Source organism: Parus major, chromosome Z (assembly GCF_001522545.3).
Source record: "Parus major isolate Abel chromosome Z, Parus_major1.1, whole genome shotgun sequence".
NCBI classification, from domain to species: Eukaryota; Metazoa; Chordata; class Aves; order Passeriformes; family Paridae; genus Parus; species Parus major.
Genome location: NC_031799.1, coordinates 22599515 through 22615485, shown reverse-complemented (window position 1 = coordinate 22615485; position 15971 = coordinate 22599515). Strand labels below are relative to the sequence as shown.

At 33.9% G+C, this 15971-nt stretch overlaps 1 protein-coding gene across 5 annotated transcripts in view; it reads right to left on the bottom strand.

The window, feature by feature from the left end:
- AP3B1 (adaptor related protein complex 3 subunit beta 1) overlaps positions 1-15971 on the bottom strand; it is a 155922-nt gene that overhangs the window by 10514 nt on the left and 129437 nt on the right. For 4 of the 5 annotated variants that reach the window (XM_015652739.3, XM_033520576.1, XM_015652738.2 and 1 more), the window contains 2 exons: positions 8151-8248; positions 2854-2992 (listed from right to left, as the gene is read on the bottom strand). In XM_015652739.3, the coding sequence (XP_015508225.1) occupies positions 2854-2992; positions 8151-8248 (237 nt within the window). Of the gene's footprint in view, positions 1-2853; positions 2993-7014; positions 7052-8150; positions 8249-15971 lie in introns of all 5 variants that reach the window. The other variant, XR_001525400.3, reaches the window with a different exon arrangement.

The window sequence follows — 15971 nt, the reverse complement described above, 5'->3', positions numbered from 1 at the left end:
ATTCATTTAACATTTAAATTATTACATAGTAACTAAGTGCAGAAATTCAGTAGCCATATGATAAAGAGAGAAAAGAAATGAAAGTAAGAAAGGGTTGCTATATTGTGATATGCTCAGATATATAGCTAATGTACTTGACATTTGTTTTCATTTTTTTCATTTTTCTTTGGTGACTGTATGCTACTGTGTTGATATATTTCAAGTATTCACTTTAAAATCTTCATTATGTTTGTTCTACGTGTTTTTACTTGGTGCAGAAATAAAATCCTAATAGGGTTATTAATTTAAGGACTCATAATTGGATTCCACCAGCATGACAACATCTTCAGCGTGAATGTGAATATGTTCGGACTGAAAGAAACCATGAAACACACCTGTTCATGTCCATTAGATACTCTTGCACTTATATTAAACTGTACAATTTCATTTTGAATGAGTATATTGCATTACCAGGCAATACAATTTTTTTGGCATTAGCCATCATTAAGCAGTAATACTCAAGTTGGCGATGAACAGCTAATAGGTTAATATAATTTATGCTGCACAGTGCAGAATGCCAGTTAGAAAACAGTACTTCTTTTTCTGTGTAAAAAGGTATGTACTAGGCTCTTCCAAGAAGTCAGCTGAAGTAGTCTTCACAGAACAGCATGATGAGCTAAAAGTTTTTGGATGCAATTTTTTTATCCAATATCACTTACAATAAAAGACAAATGACAATCCTATTAAAAAAATAGGAAATGAATTTTTAACATTTTTATTGAATCTGTAACTGTTTAGACAAGATAAAAGGTGACTGTTTATTATCCTGAAATTGTGTGTCACATAAATAAAAGTCAAAATTCTTGTATCCATGAGACTTCTGCCAGAAGAGACTTAATTTTTGTTTCCTCTCATGACAGAGTTCATTTAATCCAAACATATGTTTACTTCGGATACAGATATATAAAAGAACTATTTCAGTCATTTTTTTAGCATTTTGAAATGACTAATTATCTAATATTTATCTCAAATATTCATTCATGTGAATCTGAGATTTACTTTAATGATAAAGCACTACTGTTTAAAAGATGAACAGGTTCATCACAGTATCAATTAGGTAATATTCCTGCTCAGTAAAATCGAAGTGGAAATACGACTACATATCAGTGAACTCCATTTACTTATGACAAAATAAATGAAGGACTGTTTTCTAAATGCTTATCAACTGCTGGGCATTTCTCATAGGCCACTTGAATTGTTATAACCTATTTGTTTTGCTTGATGGATTATTCTATAGTCTATTCTATAACTATTGTGGCAATAGTTATGAAAACATTGCATTTTGAATCTAAAAAATCAAAGAAGACTTCAGGATGCTCTGAAGCTCTCTGAATACCTCAGCTTGACTTGAACATGCCTTTAAGCACTGTCTCTGAAGGAGAGTAACCAACAGTAAGCACATCTTCAACTTATTTACTGTAGCTTATAGACTCTGTTGTAGAAAACTTCCTTTAAAAGAAACCAAAAGAGCAAAAGAAAACAACATCAAATTAGAAACTTATCTACAACTGGGAAACCTGTGGCTGATCTAGGAGCAAGGCTATTATTGTAGGGAGCCTTTTTGAGACTCAGTCAACAAAACAATCCATGCCTATGTGATAAGTCTCATGTGATAGATAGGGTAAAGATGGAGAGCACCTGTAGACAGCAGACACTTCAGTCTCCCTTGATTGACACTCTCACCTAGTCTTTGAATTAATGTTGAGAACACAGGCTACACAGATCCCTCAGGGATGCAACAAATGAGGACTCTTTCATGGAGGATCAGGTGTCAACAGTGACAATCATTTCAGTGCAATTGCACTAGCTGTGCCATGTTTTTATGGTGAAACAGAATTTTATCATTAACCGTATCAAATACATAGGAAAATCCAGCTGGGTTAATGTTAATGCAATGCAATACAAATGCCCAGCAATGCAAAAGAGACTACATCCAACAATATCAGGTTATTAATCTTATGTAGGCTACAGCATTCTCAGCCTTTCAAACAGCCATCTCAGTCAGCAAAATTTCAAAGAAAGGCATTATTTTCTTTAAAAGAAGATACTTCGCACTTATTGAATAGCAAAATTCAGGGGACCAGAGATAATTCAGAATTTAGTGAATTTAGTTTTAATAGATGGTAAGAGAGATGTATTCATTTTTTTATTTCAAGACCTGTTTAACCTGTTTGTTCCTGCCACAAGTGAGAAGCCATACAGATCCACAGGACTAAATATTTTGAGTCAATCACATTAAAAGCTGTCATTAACCAACAATTGCATCACTTTTGCTAACATTCTGTATCATAGTATTTGGATGAAATTGATTAATCCACAAGTAAAAACCGCAAATTTGACAGGACCAATGACTTTCTGGGCTAATAATTCTTTTTCCTTGCAGATACATATATATAGGAATGTCAAAAAAAAAATGTAGGAAAACAAGTTGCTCTTCACAGATGATGAAACTGGAGCAGGCTACTTATTATGGGAAACAGAAACAAAAGTTAAAATATCCCCAAAAACCTTCTTGAAAGTACTGTGCTCTAAAATGCTACCTCTTCCCTTTGAAACAAAACAAAGGATGGACACTTTCCTTTAACTGTACAGTAAAGTCTAGACACTTCTATATACTCTCAAATAATGAACTGCAGATTACTTAGGCTTAATTTACTAGCTCCTTAGTATTATATACTACACTATAATTTGGTACCTTCTCCCTCAAAGGTATCAATAATAAAATTTTCCCTAATATTATCAAATGTTGATGATTTTTGAACTAAAAAATTAATATAAAAAGATGGTCATACTTTGAATAACATATAATCTTACCTGTGTATGTTATCTTGACCAGAAGGGACTACACCCAGGTTTGCTGCTTTCACTACTCTCTCAATTATTACAAGTCTAGTAGAGTTCTGTGGAGCAACAGCTATTGTAGCAGATGTCTCATTCATTCCTGTCAGCATTCCTGAAACATTAAGTATTTCATTATGAATACACTAAGATCTGCTTTCTTATTAAGCATTAAAACAAAACAGTAGACATCTAAATTTAAAAAAAAATGCATTAAAACTTAATTCATTTATAGAGAAAACAATTTTATAAAGACTCACGTAATAATTACCTTAGTTTAATGTCTTACTTGCAATGACCTGTTATCAGAAACAAATTAGTAATAGCTGAACAATGACATATGTGATACTAATACAACTGTGAAACCAAGGTAGTTATTTTCTCATACAAAGCTTAATTTAAAAGAAGAATACAAATGCAGAAATTAAATATTAAGTAAGACTGATTTGGAAAGGTCCAGCTTAAGTAAGACCATATACAAAGATCTTTTATAATCTTTCAATCATACATTTAATTCCATATCCAACTGCTAAAAATTATCTTTAAATTCAGATAGTAGTAATTGCTTTAATTTAGTTAAGATAAAGTCAGCACATTTGAAACTGGTAAATTCAGTTAGTATCCAGCTCTCTAAAATATCAACATAAACTATTTGAGTAAAATTATTTGAATATCACTACAAAATGGAACAGAAATGTAAAGATCATATCCAAACATATGATGAAGAAAATGGAAAGAAGGATATAACATTCAAGTATATTTTAATAAAATTTGCACTTTTCTATCAATATGCATTGTTTAGAAGAATGATTTGTTGGATGCTCATGTTGATTAAAACACAACAGTAACTACAACACTGTGTGTGCCTTTTTAAAGTATGTTCAGAAGCTGAAAATGCAGACAAACAAAGGAGCACGGTACTTCAGGCAGAAATATGAAGCGTTTGAAGCAACGCTAACAATGAAAACAATGGAAAAGTCTCAAAAGGCCAGTGTTTTAGTGCTGCACATACAGTTCTAACCCAGAGGAAACAGTAGTACCAAGATACTTAATAAGAGCAATTAAAACAATAAATCCAGTATTTTAATGCGCCGGAATGTGCTGCTATCACAAAATAAGAAATATGAAAGTAAAAATGGAACAGGTGATGAGTAAATAATAGGATATTTTTGAAGAGAAAAAAAATAAGAATGCAACTTTTATAACAATCAGATTTATCTTGGGAGTAGAACATTCTGTTTCAAATTGTTTAACTATTAGGCAAAAGCTTTACAAACTACATACACAGACTAAAACTGCTTTTAAGCAGAGCACAGGGACTGACATAACACTGCTGAGAGATGTGTGTACTTATTTAGGATTTAAACCTTCTCCATTAAGCTCTATTGAAGAGCAAATGCTGAATAAATGAATGCAACTATGTTTATGTTAAAAGCCTGTTTCCCGCAGCATGTAATTAAAGGAAATGTTGTACAAAGCCAGTACTTTTGTCAAGCTCCTGTAAATGGAAAGATGGATAGCACTCAGAGAAGTGAATGCATTGCTTCATATTTAACCTTAACACTCTTGTCATTAATGGTTTGTCTAACTTGTTCTATAAAAGACAAGGTACTGCTCCATTGAAGTAAAATTAAAAAAATCAACTAAACCATGCTTTTCAGAACAGAAGATTCATTATCGTCGACTAATGTATTGGCATAAAGCAAAGTAACATCCTATCAAGTAAGGCACACATTCAATCTGCTTTTTCACCCCCCTTTATTTTTAACTCATGCTGTTTTATTGTTATAGGCAATTTGTACCACTCAGCATGACAGTGTAAACTGAATCAAGATTAATTTACATGCAAAAGAACACTTAGGAGAGCAGCGTGGTAAGCAAATGTATTGTCTCGATTGCTGAGGTGGAAAAGAACCTGGAAATAAAAAAGGGTTCTCTAATTAAGGAGCATCAAATATGATTGCTTGGGGTAGTCAATGGCCAGAAAATAGTAAATGTCCAACCATTTAAAGAATTAGCATCTTGCTTGTTAGGAAAACAAATTTTTCATATATAATTTTAATAAAATTAGGTAAACTATCTGTTTACTTAACCAAGATTGGGTTTTGTTGTCAGTTTGTTTTTTTAAAATGTGATTTAGGTATACACTTCTAAAAAAAAAGGTGACAAAATTATTTAAAAACATGTCTCTTAAGAGAAAAAAATCCTAAAGTAGCTTTAATTGCCTATTTTAAAAACACCATAATAAAAATTCTGATTAATATCCAGCTATAACAACCACATGACACATTTACTATTGCTTGAAACATGAGAATCTAAGAAAACTCTAGCCCGAGCATAAAGTAGCAATTAGTCTGGGTTAACCACCTAATATGATGAAATAACTGTACATATTTTAAATAATAGAAGAAAATTAAATTGGAAAAATTACAGTGATGGGCAACAAGGTATGCTAGCCAGCAGACTAGCTCCATTCTGAAGTGAGGGAAGGAGAGTTTTGCTACTGAATTTGAAGAACAACAGACAAGTTGAAATCTGGATAGAGTTCCCAATAGTAAATGTTCCACTCATGCAGAATTTCTGCTAAGGCTACTCAACTTCTCATAGGAATGTGATGTAAAACAGGGTATAAAATTCTGAGGCCTGAAGGATCAGAAAAAATATATGAGCAAAAAAAGGTAAAGACTGTTTGACAATATTCTTTTAATCCTCTCATTCCGAATTGTCAATCACAACAACCACTAACTCAGCTGCTTCTCTGGGGAGCTACTTCAACAGAGGATTCCTGAGCTCCGGACGGAAGGAAAGGGGAGATGCTGCAGCAAAGCTAAGCATATCAAGCACAGCATGTGGACAAAAACAGCTTTCGAGGTTCTGCCACTACCACCAGATAGCCTTCACAGCCATGAATATTCAATAACCTGTCTGCCCCTCTCTCTTTATGCAATCAGGAAGAAAATGGACATATACAAATGTAACAGACAATGCAAAACAGCAGAGTATAACTGAGTAAAGATGTGTAGCAATGAATTGTCTTCTACATAGCAGTATAATACCAGCTATTTTCTCTTTAGCATTCTTATTAGGTTACACATGCAATTTAGATGTAAAAATCATTAAAACCCATACATATTTTCATTCTATCCCAGTGTTACCTTGCATTTCTAGTATTCTCCTCATTCCTTCACTGTATTTTCCCTATCTGTTTTGGTTGCAAATAAAACCAGGCATCTCCAGATACAGGACTTCAAACATGTTCAAAACCAACCAACCAACCAACCAACCAAAAAAAACAACCAAAAAAACCCCTCCCAAAAAAACAACCATGAAAAGTAAAAAAAAAGTTACACAAATCAGATTCATTTAGAAAGTGATGGAGGCAAATTTAAATTAAATAAAAAATGGAATAATATATACTTCTAAATTGCCCTGCATTTATTGTTGTAATTTGGATTTTTCATTCAGCAAGAACACAAAGTAATTCTTCCCATATGCTACCTGTTCCTAGATCTTTGTAATAAATACTAATGCAAAATGCAGAATTGAGACCTCTGTTACCAAGAATATTCTGATACAGCTGATATCCATAAGAAAAAAGGTGCAATAGGAAAGGATTTTTAAACCTGTAGTAAATTTGCCAGCCTGCAAAGTCCTGCATCAAAGAATGAATTCAGTAAGACAGAGAGAGCGATACAGAAATGCCAAGAGACCTTCATAGATTTACAAATACTTCATATAAACAAATTTTCAAATAGCTTTATTCAGAGTAGCCTTTCTGCTCTATTAAACATAGCAAACAGCTGCCAGATTTATTCAGACAAATAATCAACAACCATAGAAGTAAAATGGCAGAAGAAAAAGGAATTTTGGCAACAACTCCACAGAGGACCACAGCTATTCTCCAAGTACACTTCTTCTATGTGCTCATGGTTCTGTATGGCCAGTCAGGAGGAAAAAAAGCCCTCAGTCACAGTAAAGCATACAAAAACTCTATCAGAATATCACAAAGCAAGCAAACATAAAAACAGGGAAGGAAGAAGCACAGTAACCTGCCTTCTTTTCACTACAACCTCAGCTACAATTTTTAGCAGGGAACAGTTTAAAATAAACGCACTACAGCCTCGTTCAATCACTCACCTTGGTTTGCTGAGCAGGTATAAAGCAGAGAGGCAGGCTTTAGCCAGCAAAGGGTAAGAACAGCAAATAAGTATCAATTTGTTATGAAAACAAAGCACAATCCTAACTTTCCACTGCAGCCAAAAGCTTAACTGCAAATGATCTAGACAGTATTTAAACTACTTTCTTAATAATTCAAAAACACAAAAACAAGAAATGCTCAAAAGCAATAACTAATAATACATAATGTTACTCATTGGTGTTCTTGACTGCTTGATGGATATACTGAGTTTCTGAGCCTTACACAGCAACGAGACAGGATCCCATGGGCATATTCTCATCTCAAATGTGAATAGACATACACATGTAAATCCCCATACATTGAGATAGATGACTAAACACTACTACATTTGAGTGCATCCAAAATGTAACCGCTTATATTTTAAAATATCCAAGAATCATATCTGAATTAAGGACAAGAGTATTGACTATTCCATTTAACATATGGTGAAACCTAAGCACAATTTTCTCTAATTATTTTTAATAAAATATTCAAGTCAATATAAAAGCTCTTATGGGGGTTTGTGTCTGGACTAGTATCAGATACTTACATTCTTTGAAAACAGTATTAGTAGAATGCAGAAGTATAAAAAACATGTCACCATTCTAAAACAGTATTTCAATAAGAGGTTTTTTTAATATATTAAGTGTTTGAAAGTGAAAACATTAAAATAATCTTCAAAGTAGCTGAGGAACAGGTACATTAATAGTATTAAAAATTAGTATTGGAATAAAGAATAGTAAAAACTGATGCAATACCAATGTATAAACAGTTTATTTCCTTGAGCTGGCATCCCAAGTTTCTGTTTTGCTGCTTCTAGGAAAGGCATTCACACTTCATGATGGGAAGCCAAAACTCTTTGAGCCAAAAGACTGATTTACGGTAAAGGGTGGGCTTTGACCCTTTAAAGACTGCATCATATCAGGGCACATCCTTCTTAGAATATTTTTAAACTACTTATTATTGTCAGAGTGAATACTACCAGTGGCTAACTCAACCACCTACAACTGGGAGCACTTTCTGTATGCTTGGAAATTGAAAGGCATGCAGTCCTCTTCCCACCCAAGTATATTTACTGAAGCTGCTGATTTCTCACCTTGTTCCTTCTTAAAATCTTTCTCTGACATAGTGACAGGCAAGAGCAGTTCTCCAACAGGGGGTTGAATGTTAACATTGAAATGATCATCCTTTGTGCTAGGAAAGAGAAATGACAGAGGATCAACCAAGTGCTTCAACACAGATTAATATACATGTATCAGTTCCACATTTTCTGTGAAATCATTAAAAAGTGTAAAAACTACCTGTATGATTTCCACCTTATTAATTTGAAAGCTGTCTAATTTCTTACATTAGTAAAGCTGATCCATTTGCTCCAGTACAAATGTGGTAGGCATAGTCTAGTATTTCTGAAAATGTTACTTTTACTCATACCAAAGTTTATTCGTGATCTACAAAGCATCACACTCAATCTAAATGCTTGCAAAGGACAAATTATTGTGCATTTTACAAATCCTTTGAGAGAACTGTTACACGTCCTGTCATCAGCTACAGCTGTCCTAGAAAAAGGGCTAAACATAGAAAAGATGTAATTCCAGACAAAAGGATAATATTGTCCCAAGAAAAACCCACAAATAAGCCAAACAAAAAATACAGTAGTAAAGAAAAAGTATTTTCAACAACTTTAATTTTACAGTATTTGGCATATTTAAACAAAACCATACAGCATACTGGCCAATGTAAAAGCACGCTGGAAAACTGCAGAACTTGAGGCCGTTTTCTTAATGGCAGAGTTAAAAAATACTACTACTACTAGAAACACAATACTATTACACATTCTGCTCAAGAAATAAATATTATATTGTGAACTTCCTCTCCCCATCCATTCAATTATCGAAGTTTCCAACTATTTTGTCTAAGATTTCTTCAAGGATACAGAAACTCAAGATACATTCACTCTGCTATGTTTCATTGACTAAGTGTACCATAAGGGATTTGCCTACCAATTCAGGATCAGTACATCCTTTGTTAATGCTTTAAGGCCTGAGAAACTTTTAGAAAAGAACACTTCCCTTTTTTTTTTTTTTCCTAATGTACCAAATAGTCAATATATATTGATTGGTGATATGCCTCAGATATCTTACTTAAATATAATGGTACAACCATTAGAATGGAAAATACATTTCATCCATTAACATCCATGTTATTTAAATTAACCTAAAACATGTGCTACTGACTTTTTATGACTCTGCAACTTCCAAGTTCTGAAGCAAAATAGACTGATGGAAAGCAAACAGCACTACAGATCAATAGTATAGAGAACATGTGTCTCCCTCCTAAAGATGCAAGACAAGCCACCTGGAAACAGAAAAGCATTTTACAGTCCCTTTACTCAAAATTCTAATACTTACTGTAATTACCCATTTTCCAAAGGAAATTATTAGGAACCAGAACATTCTTACTTTCTAGCTTCTGATGTGTTATAATTATGCCTAAGAGTGCAGTCTCAAATATGGGCTGTTCAAATAAAACTGGACATTTATGCTAACTTCTTTGAGAACTGCTATTTAATAAACATACAGGGGAACAATCCTTTCAAACTTCCTAGTACTTCCTTTATAAAAAAAATCATTAAGTGCTGCTTTTAAAAGCTAACAAATTCAAACTTTTTTCCCCCCCTGTACACTTTTTTCCCCTGCACTATTTAAATGCCTTCCATCTCTAAAGTCATTATTATAATGAAAGAGCAGGGATTGTTTGATTGTCTAGACTGATGAAGTGCACAGTAAAATAAGCAAGAAGTATTTTTTTCTTTAATTTTTCCTTTGAAAAGTGATTAAGAACTCAATCAGCTTAAGAGCTGATGGAAGAGTCTTTAATCAACTGCCTCATTAATTTTTTGCTGTTCATAACTACTACTTGGACTATAAGACTAACACTTCGAACAATACCTTCATTGACACTGTTCAACTAATTGTTCAACCAATGTTATGTTTCATATTTAAGCAAGATGTGCTGTACATAATTCAGCATGAAACAGATAAACCATTTCGCATACAATGATTTACGTCCTACATCGACTGAAGAGATCCCATTTGAACATAAACTTGACTTATAACATCAATTATTAGATAGCTTTAATGCTTATAACAATATTTCCACACTAAGAAGGAATAAAAGCATGAGTACAGCTTGGGTCTTTTATGCCTGTAACTGCTCAAGAGGACCACTTGACATCTTTGCTGTTAACAAACATTCCACTTCCATTTCCTCTAGTGAATAAATAGCTAATATATATTCTTTGATAAAACATGAACTCTTCATAACCTACAAGCAGAAATTCTGATTGCTAGTTGTTCTTCAAAACCACTTTGTTCCTAATTTCACTTTAGTCAGCACCTGGGTTACTTTGCATTACTTTAATTCCAGTGTGCTTCAGTAAATTTCTTTCTCAGCTACAGAAAATCGTCCTTCCTTATAGATTCTCTTTATCAGACACTTCACAGATTAAATATACAGCTTTTGTTTATTGATCTGCATCTTTTTTATTACATCTTTATGTTAGACAGCTCATAACATCTAATTTAACGAAAGTTACTTCATAATTCCATGGAACCACAATACAATTCAGAAGGGGCATTAGAAAGCACCTGGTTTCTACCTCCTGCTTAAGTGAGGGTAACCTTAGCTCACTTTGCTCATGGACTTGTCTGTTTGAGCTCTAAGTATCTGCAAAGATGGAGATTTCATCAGATATCTAATAGAGAAGTTTGAGAATAAAACTGTTGGAATACAACTACTTAACTTCCACCAATACCTAGTGAACTGAGCTTCAGTGTATTTAACTAATTCATTTATATTTTCAAGACTACAGTTAATATAAATGATGCTTAAACAAAAAATTAAGTTAACTTTTAAAAATCTGCTGGACAACTAGTTTAGCATGCACTGAAGCATCTCTCAGGTGGTGTTGCTTTAAATTTCCTGGAAGATCAAGGTGATGAAGCTTACTGGGAAAAATACCCAAAGTTTCTCAGGCCAACAGAACATGTTTTTGATTTCAAAAATTAAAGACTGCATTTTCTGGTATTAGCATGTGCAGTTGCTAAGCTACAGCCTTAGAGGAACGTGAATACTTAATGAGAAGTTCTTAGAGGGAAGCTCTGAAAGGATCAAACAGTTGAGGATGTCTGACAACACTACCTTGCCTACAGTAGCTTGAAAAATCTGTTATTATTTAATTGTGAACCATGGGCAAATAATATTAGAGATTTGTTACTCTTACTTCTTAAAAACTGTTAAACCGTACATACTGTATTTTTAAAAGACATCACTTTCATGATTCAATTCCAAGTATCACATGAATTTATCTTCTGATGCACACATCAAGATGAACACATGAGAGACAATAATGCTTCCACAGGAACAAAGGGAGACTTAGTAGCTCCACGATAAATGACACTGCAAGGCTAACATTCAACCCTTCAGAAGATGCACAGTTTAAAGACTTCTGTAGATGTCTGCAGATGGAGTGGGAATAGCTAGCACCTGTCATTTGAAACCCTTGGCTATTCCCACTGTCTTCTCTCAGTTTGGTTGGTTTTCTTTTAAAGAATTGGCTCTGAAGAGTTCCTGGTGAAAAAGTTTTCTACCATAACAAAAGACTTGAGAACAATGATAGTAAAATCTTCTTTAAAACTGAAGTAAATTATACTAATACTTGTGAATGAGTTCTTTTAAAATGCCACAATATCAGTGGTTAAAGTCTTAACCTCCAAGATTTTTAATAAATTAATATTCTAATCAGACTAGGAATATTCTTCTAGCTCTTTATACTGTCCTTTTTTATTTCACTCCCAGCAGCAGCTTGTTCAGAATATATCTATCCCAAACCATCCTACTATTTTTGTCTTGCATTCACAAAAAACTCCACAAATATTAGAAGAAAGAACATAAGAGGAAGAGCAACACTAAGACAATAAAGTTGCTGCAAAACAAAACACAGAATGGAGAAGCATAGGAAATTTGATTCGTAGTCTTGCCAAAGAAAGGAAAGTACTGCATCCTGCTTCTATGAGACAAAAAGGCCAAGCAATAGAACAAATGAAAGCAGTTGTTCATGTCCAGCCTTGTTTTTTTCCAGGTCAGTTATTTATCTGGGCATAATTGTGTTCTGGAATAGGGCCAACTGACTACTTTAGAGTAATGAAATAAAGAGAAGAGTACCAGATTGCTTGTCTCACATCTATAAGCAACTTGGAGATCTGCTGATAAAGCACTAGGGAAGGAAACAGCAAGAAAAAAGTGAAAATGCAAGTGACAGTGATGTGAAGACAATCCTGCATCTCTAACATTAGCTTTTAATATATTCCATAACATATTCCACGACATAATTTTAATCAGATGCCTTTGTGCAAGCATCTTCACCTGAATGCATGCTTGCACTCAAATACTGACTGCTATCCAACAAACCCTCTTCATTTACTGTGCTTTGTAGGTAGAAGTTCTGCTTGGGAAGATTTCTACATCAACACAGAGTGAAGTAAGTGAATTTCATGCTGCAAAAAATCTCTTCCTTTGAAAATAAAATTCAGAGCAAAAGGTTCTACAATAAGATGGAACCTGCAGAAACAGACTGAACAAAGTTTTTAAATCTCATTCACAAAATTTACTTAATTTAAGAAATTGCTAGCTTCTTTCTGCTACACCAAACTCTTTTGGAGTAATCAACAAAATGTTTTCTTTATATAGTAAGGACAGTTGAGATGAACAGAGAGCTTCCTTTTTCATCAACATAACAACTGTGTAAGAGTATGCATTCTCCTCATCAGGAGAGGGTCCTTCTGATGACACTGGGGCATTAAGAAAGGCCAATATAAGGTAACCAGTTAAAAACCTCTGTCATGTCACACTATTTTCCAATTACCTAGTTATTTTGAAAAATAATGGAAGGCGTGGAAGCTGTTGCTTTCATTCGATTACTCTTTCTTCTTGGGAGCTCTGATTGTGTTCTTTGCACTTAAACCTTGAGAAAACTGGGGAGAGACATGCAAAACAGAAACTAGGGAAAGAGATGCATAGCATGGACATCTCCCCTGCTCCAAATAGTTTCAAAGAAAGCTGAACAACTCCCTCTGTACTTTTCAAAAGAACAGAAAAAAGAAGAGAACAGCTTCTCCATACATCAATTTTATCTTTAAAGCTGTGGTTCTTTAATGGTTTTGGGCACAACTAAGATAATTTGGAAAAAGAGGATTAAAAGAATAAGAAAGAAAAGGTGAAGACAAGCTTTCTTCTCCAGCTTCCAATGCTGTAAAAAGGACATCTCCCCTTCATTTTTAGTCACTCATCATACCTACAAGAAATTGGAGATTTGCCTACTGAGTAATAGAAACATGAACAGGAATTCATAACACTAAATACATACATAAAAATAGAGTAAGGGCATGTATATGCTGTAACTCTCTGTCTCTATAACCTTCCTTGTCTTTCATCTCAAGGGATTCAAGTATTTTCATTCAAAGGATCCAGGGCCAAAATTCTGACATGGAAAAGCTCCCAAATCTTTGTTCAGATATCTCAAAAAACTAGTAAGCTCAGAGAAAGACTTCAGAATATCTGAAAAGTCGAGACATGCAAGACAATAAAGATAACAGAAGTAGTAGGATTCTTGAAATGGTGAACACTAGGTACTCAAGGAGTCAAGACACTGATGTGGAAATCTTTAAGATTTGGGAGAAAAAAAGTAGTAGTTCCACAGTGAGCGGAATATGGCAGATAGTCTGTTATATCTGGGATCCATTCCAAGCTTTTCTCTGCTCAGCTGATGCCTACCTGCTTAGCTAAGGCTTAGGTCTCTTCCTCAGATGGTGAATATACTAAAATTTAACTGTAATTCAACAAGTTAGCAACATACCTTGCATGTGAGCAAGCCAATAACAAATTGCTTTAAACTTCTAAGTTGTGTATATCCTGCTTGCAAAATGAGAACAAAGTAACACAAAAACAAAGATCAACATTCAAAAGATCTTCTAAAAGGCCAAGTTCCTCCATTTATTCCACTTTGACTTTCTGCTTGAGAGGCATTATCATGCAGAACACCAGTGTGTCTGAAATAGCTGCCTCAACAAGGAGGTGGCACAAGAAAAATAACAATGAAGAGATGTTCTCCTTACAAGTACATGCTGTGAATATCCTAATACATATTCTAAATAAATGAATAAGGCATAATTTTCAAGTTAAGGCGTTTCACCCCACTTTAATTAGATGTGTGATCTTGGCAAGGATTGCTTACCAAAAATAGTATTTGAGAGACAGGTCTTTCAAAGCTGATTCCTTCAAACCTCTATATTGCAGTTTCTCCTTCATTGTCCTTGACTTGTACAACATATTTAGAAAAAGATCTAAATATTTTACAACCCATGTTGGTTTTTTTTCTTTATACACCTTATATTTATCAAGCCACTAGTACCCCTAAGCAGAAGAGTAGTGTTTGCTATGCAAAACACACTATCCATGATTGGCATCTAAGACCAATTGATCTACCCATTACCACTACGTCCCTACCCCCACAAGCTTTACTACAAAGCTATTGATTTAAACACTGCCGATCGGTTTCCATTTTCTGATTTTGGGCAGGCCAATTAAGAAAGTGAGTAATTGTGATTACACTGCTTCAGGATCAATTACATTTGATGCAAGATAAAGTGCTCCTCTTAGAACAATGTAAAGAAAATTCTTATGATCAGGACACTTTATTGCTGAACATGCTTCTAGCAAAAATACAAAATAACTGACAACATCTTTCACAGAGATATGTTAATAGGAAATATGAGAATATAGACACCTTTGTATGCACATAATTTCAACTACATTTTGACAAACTTCTAGAAGTCATTCCTTCTTTTGGATAAAAGCTTTTAAAAAGTGTAAGTTACAGAGCCTTCAGCTGAGTTCTTGGAGACATTTCTCCCAAAACACCACACTGCACAATTTCTGCAGAGATACTTAAGACCAATAGGATTTTAAATAAAATACATTTTTAGTGTAAAATATCAAATTTAATGCAAATAACATTTTACCTATTTTTATACTATTTTCTAGGAACTAATGGCAAAGAAACAAGTCCCTATCAATTAGCAAAGGAACAAAGTAAGCAATTCCTATTCTTAATTTAATTTTAAACTTAGCTTGAGCGCTTTGTCATTGGACTCACATTGTCTAAATCATTAAAATGAATACACCACTGAGGTCTGAGGCAAATCTATTTACAGTGATGTTACTCATAGTCTGGTTGGTGTTCAGGAATATTGATCTGTCTTGTTTGTCTAATAGGAAAATAATAAACAATTACTAGGCAATGTTGGAGAAAGTAATCAGTTTTTATATATCACTAATACAGCAGACCTCCCAAAACATAAAGGTGATGATCTGCATAAAATCAATGTGTTATGCTACATTGCTTATCCTCATCACTGCTGAGATCCCTAGCAATAAATGGTGTAAGTTAAAAATCAAATCATTGGTAGACTGAAAACACATACTTGAAGAAAAAATATCTGCTTTATTTAAAAAAGAATGCTTCTGCTTGATAAACTGAGCATATACTATTTAAAAAAACCTCAAAATGTATTTAGAAAAAGAGAGTCAAAGTCTATTGGAGCAATTGTGAAATTGCACAGACTACAAGGGAACCTCTTTTCCAAACAAACATCATGCTATGGTTTAAAGCTGTTTCCAAATTCCAGCAAACAGCATACAGAACAGCTATAACAGTGTGACGTGCTTAAACTACATGCTGCAGACATTTTGCTGGAAGTACAAATATGTGTAAAGCGACTGTGCAAGAGCATTCATTGTACAGGGAAAAGTTTGAGAAATGGAAAGAAAGAAATCCAATAGTAAAACCTCCTTGCCCCTG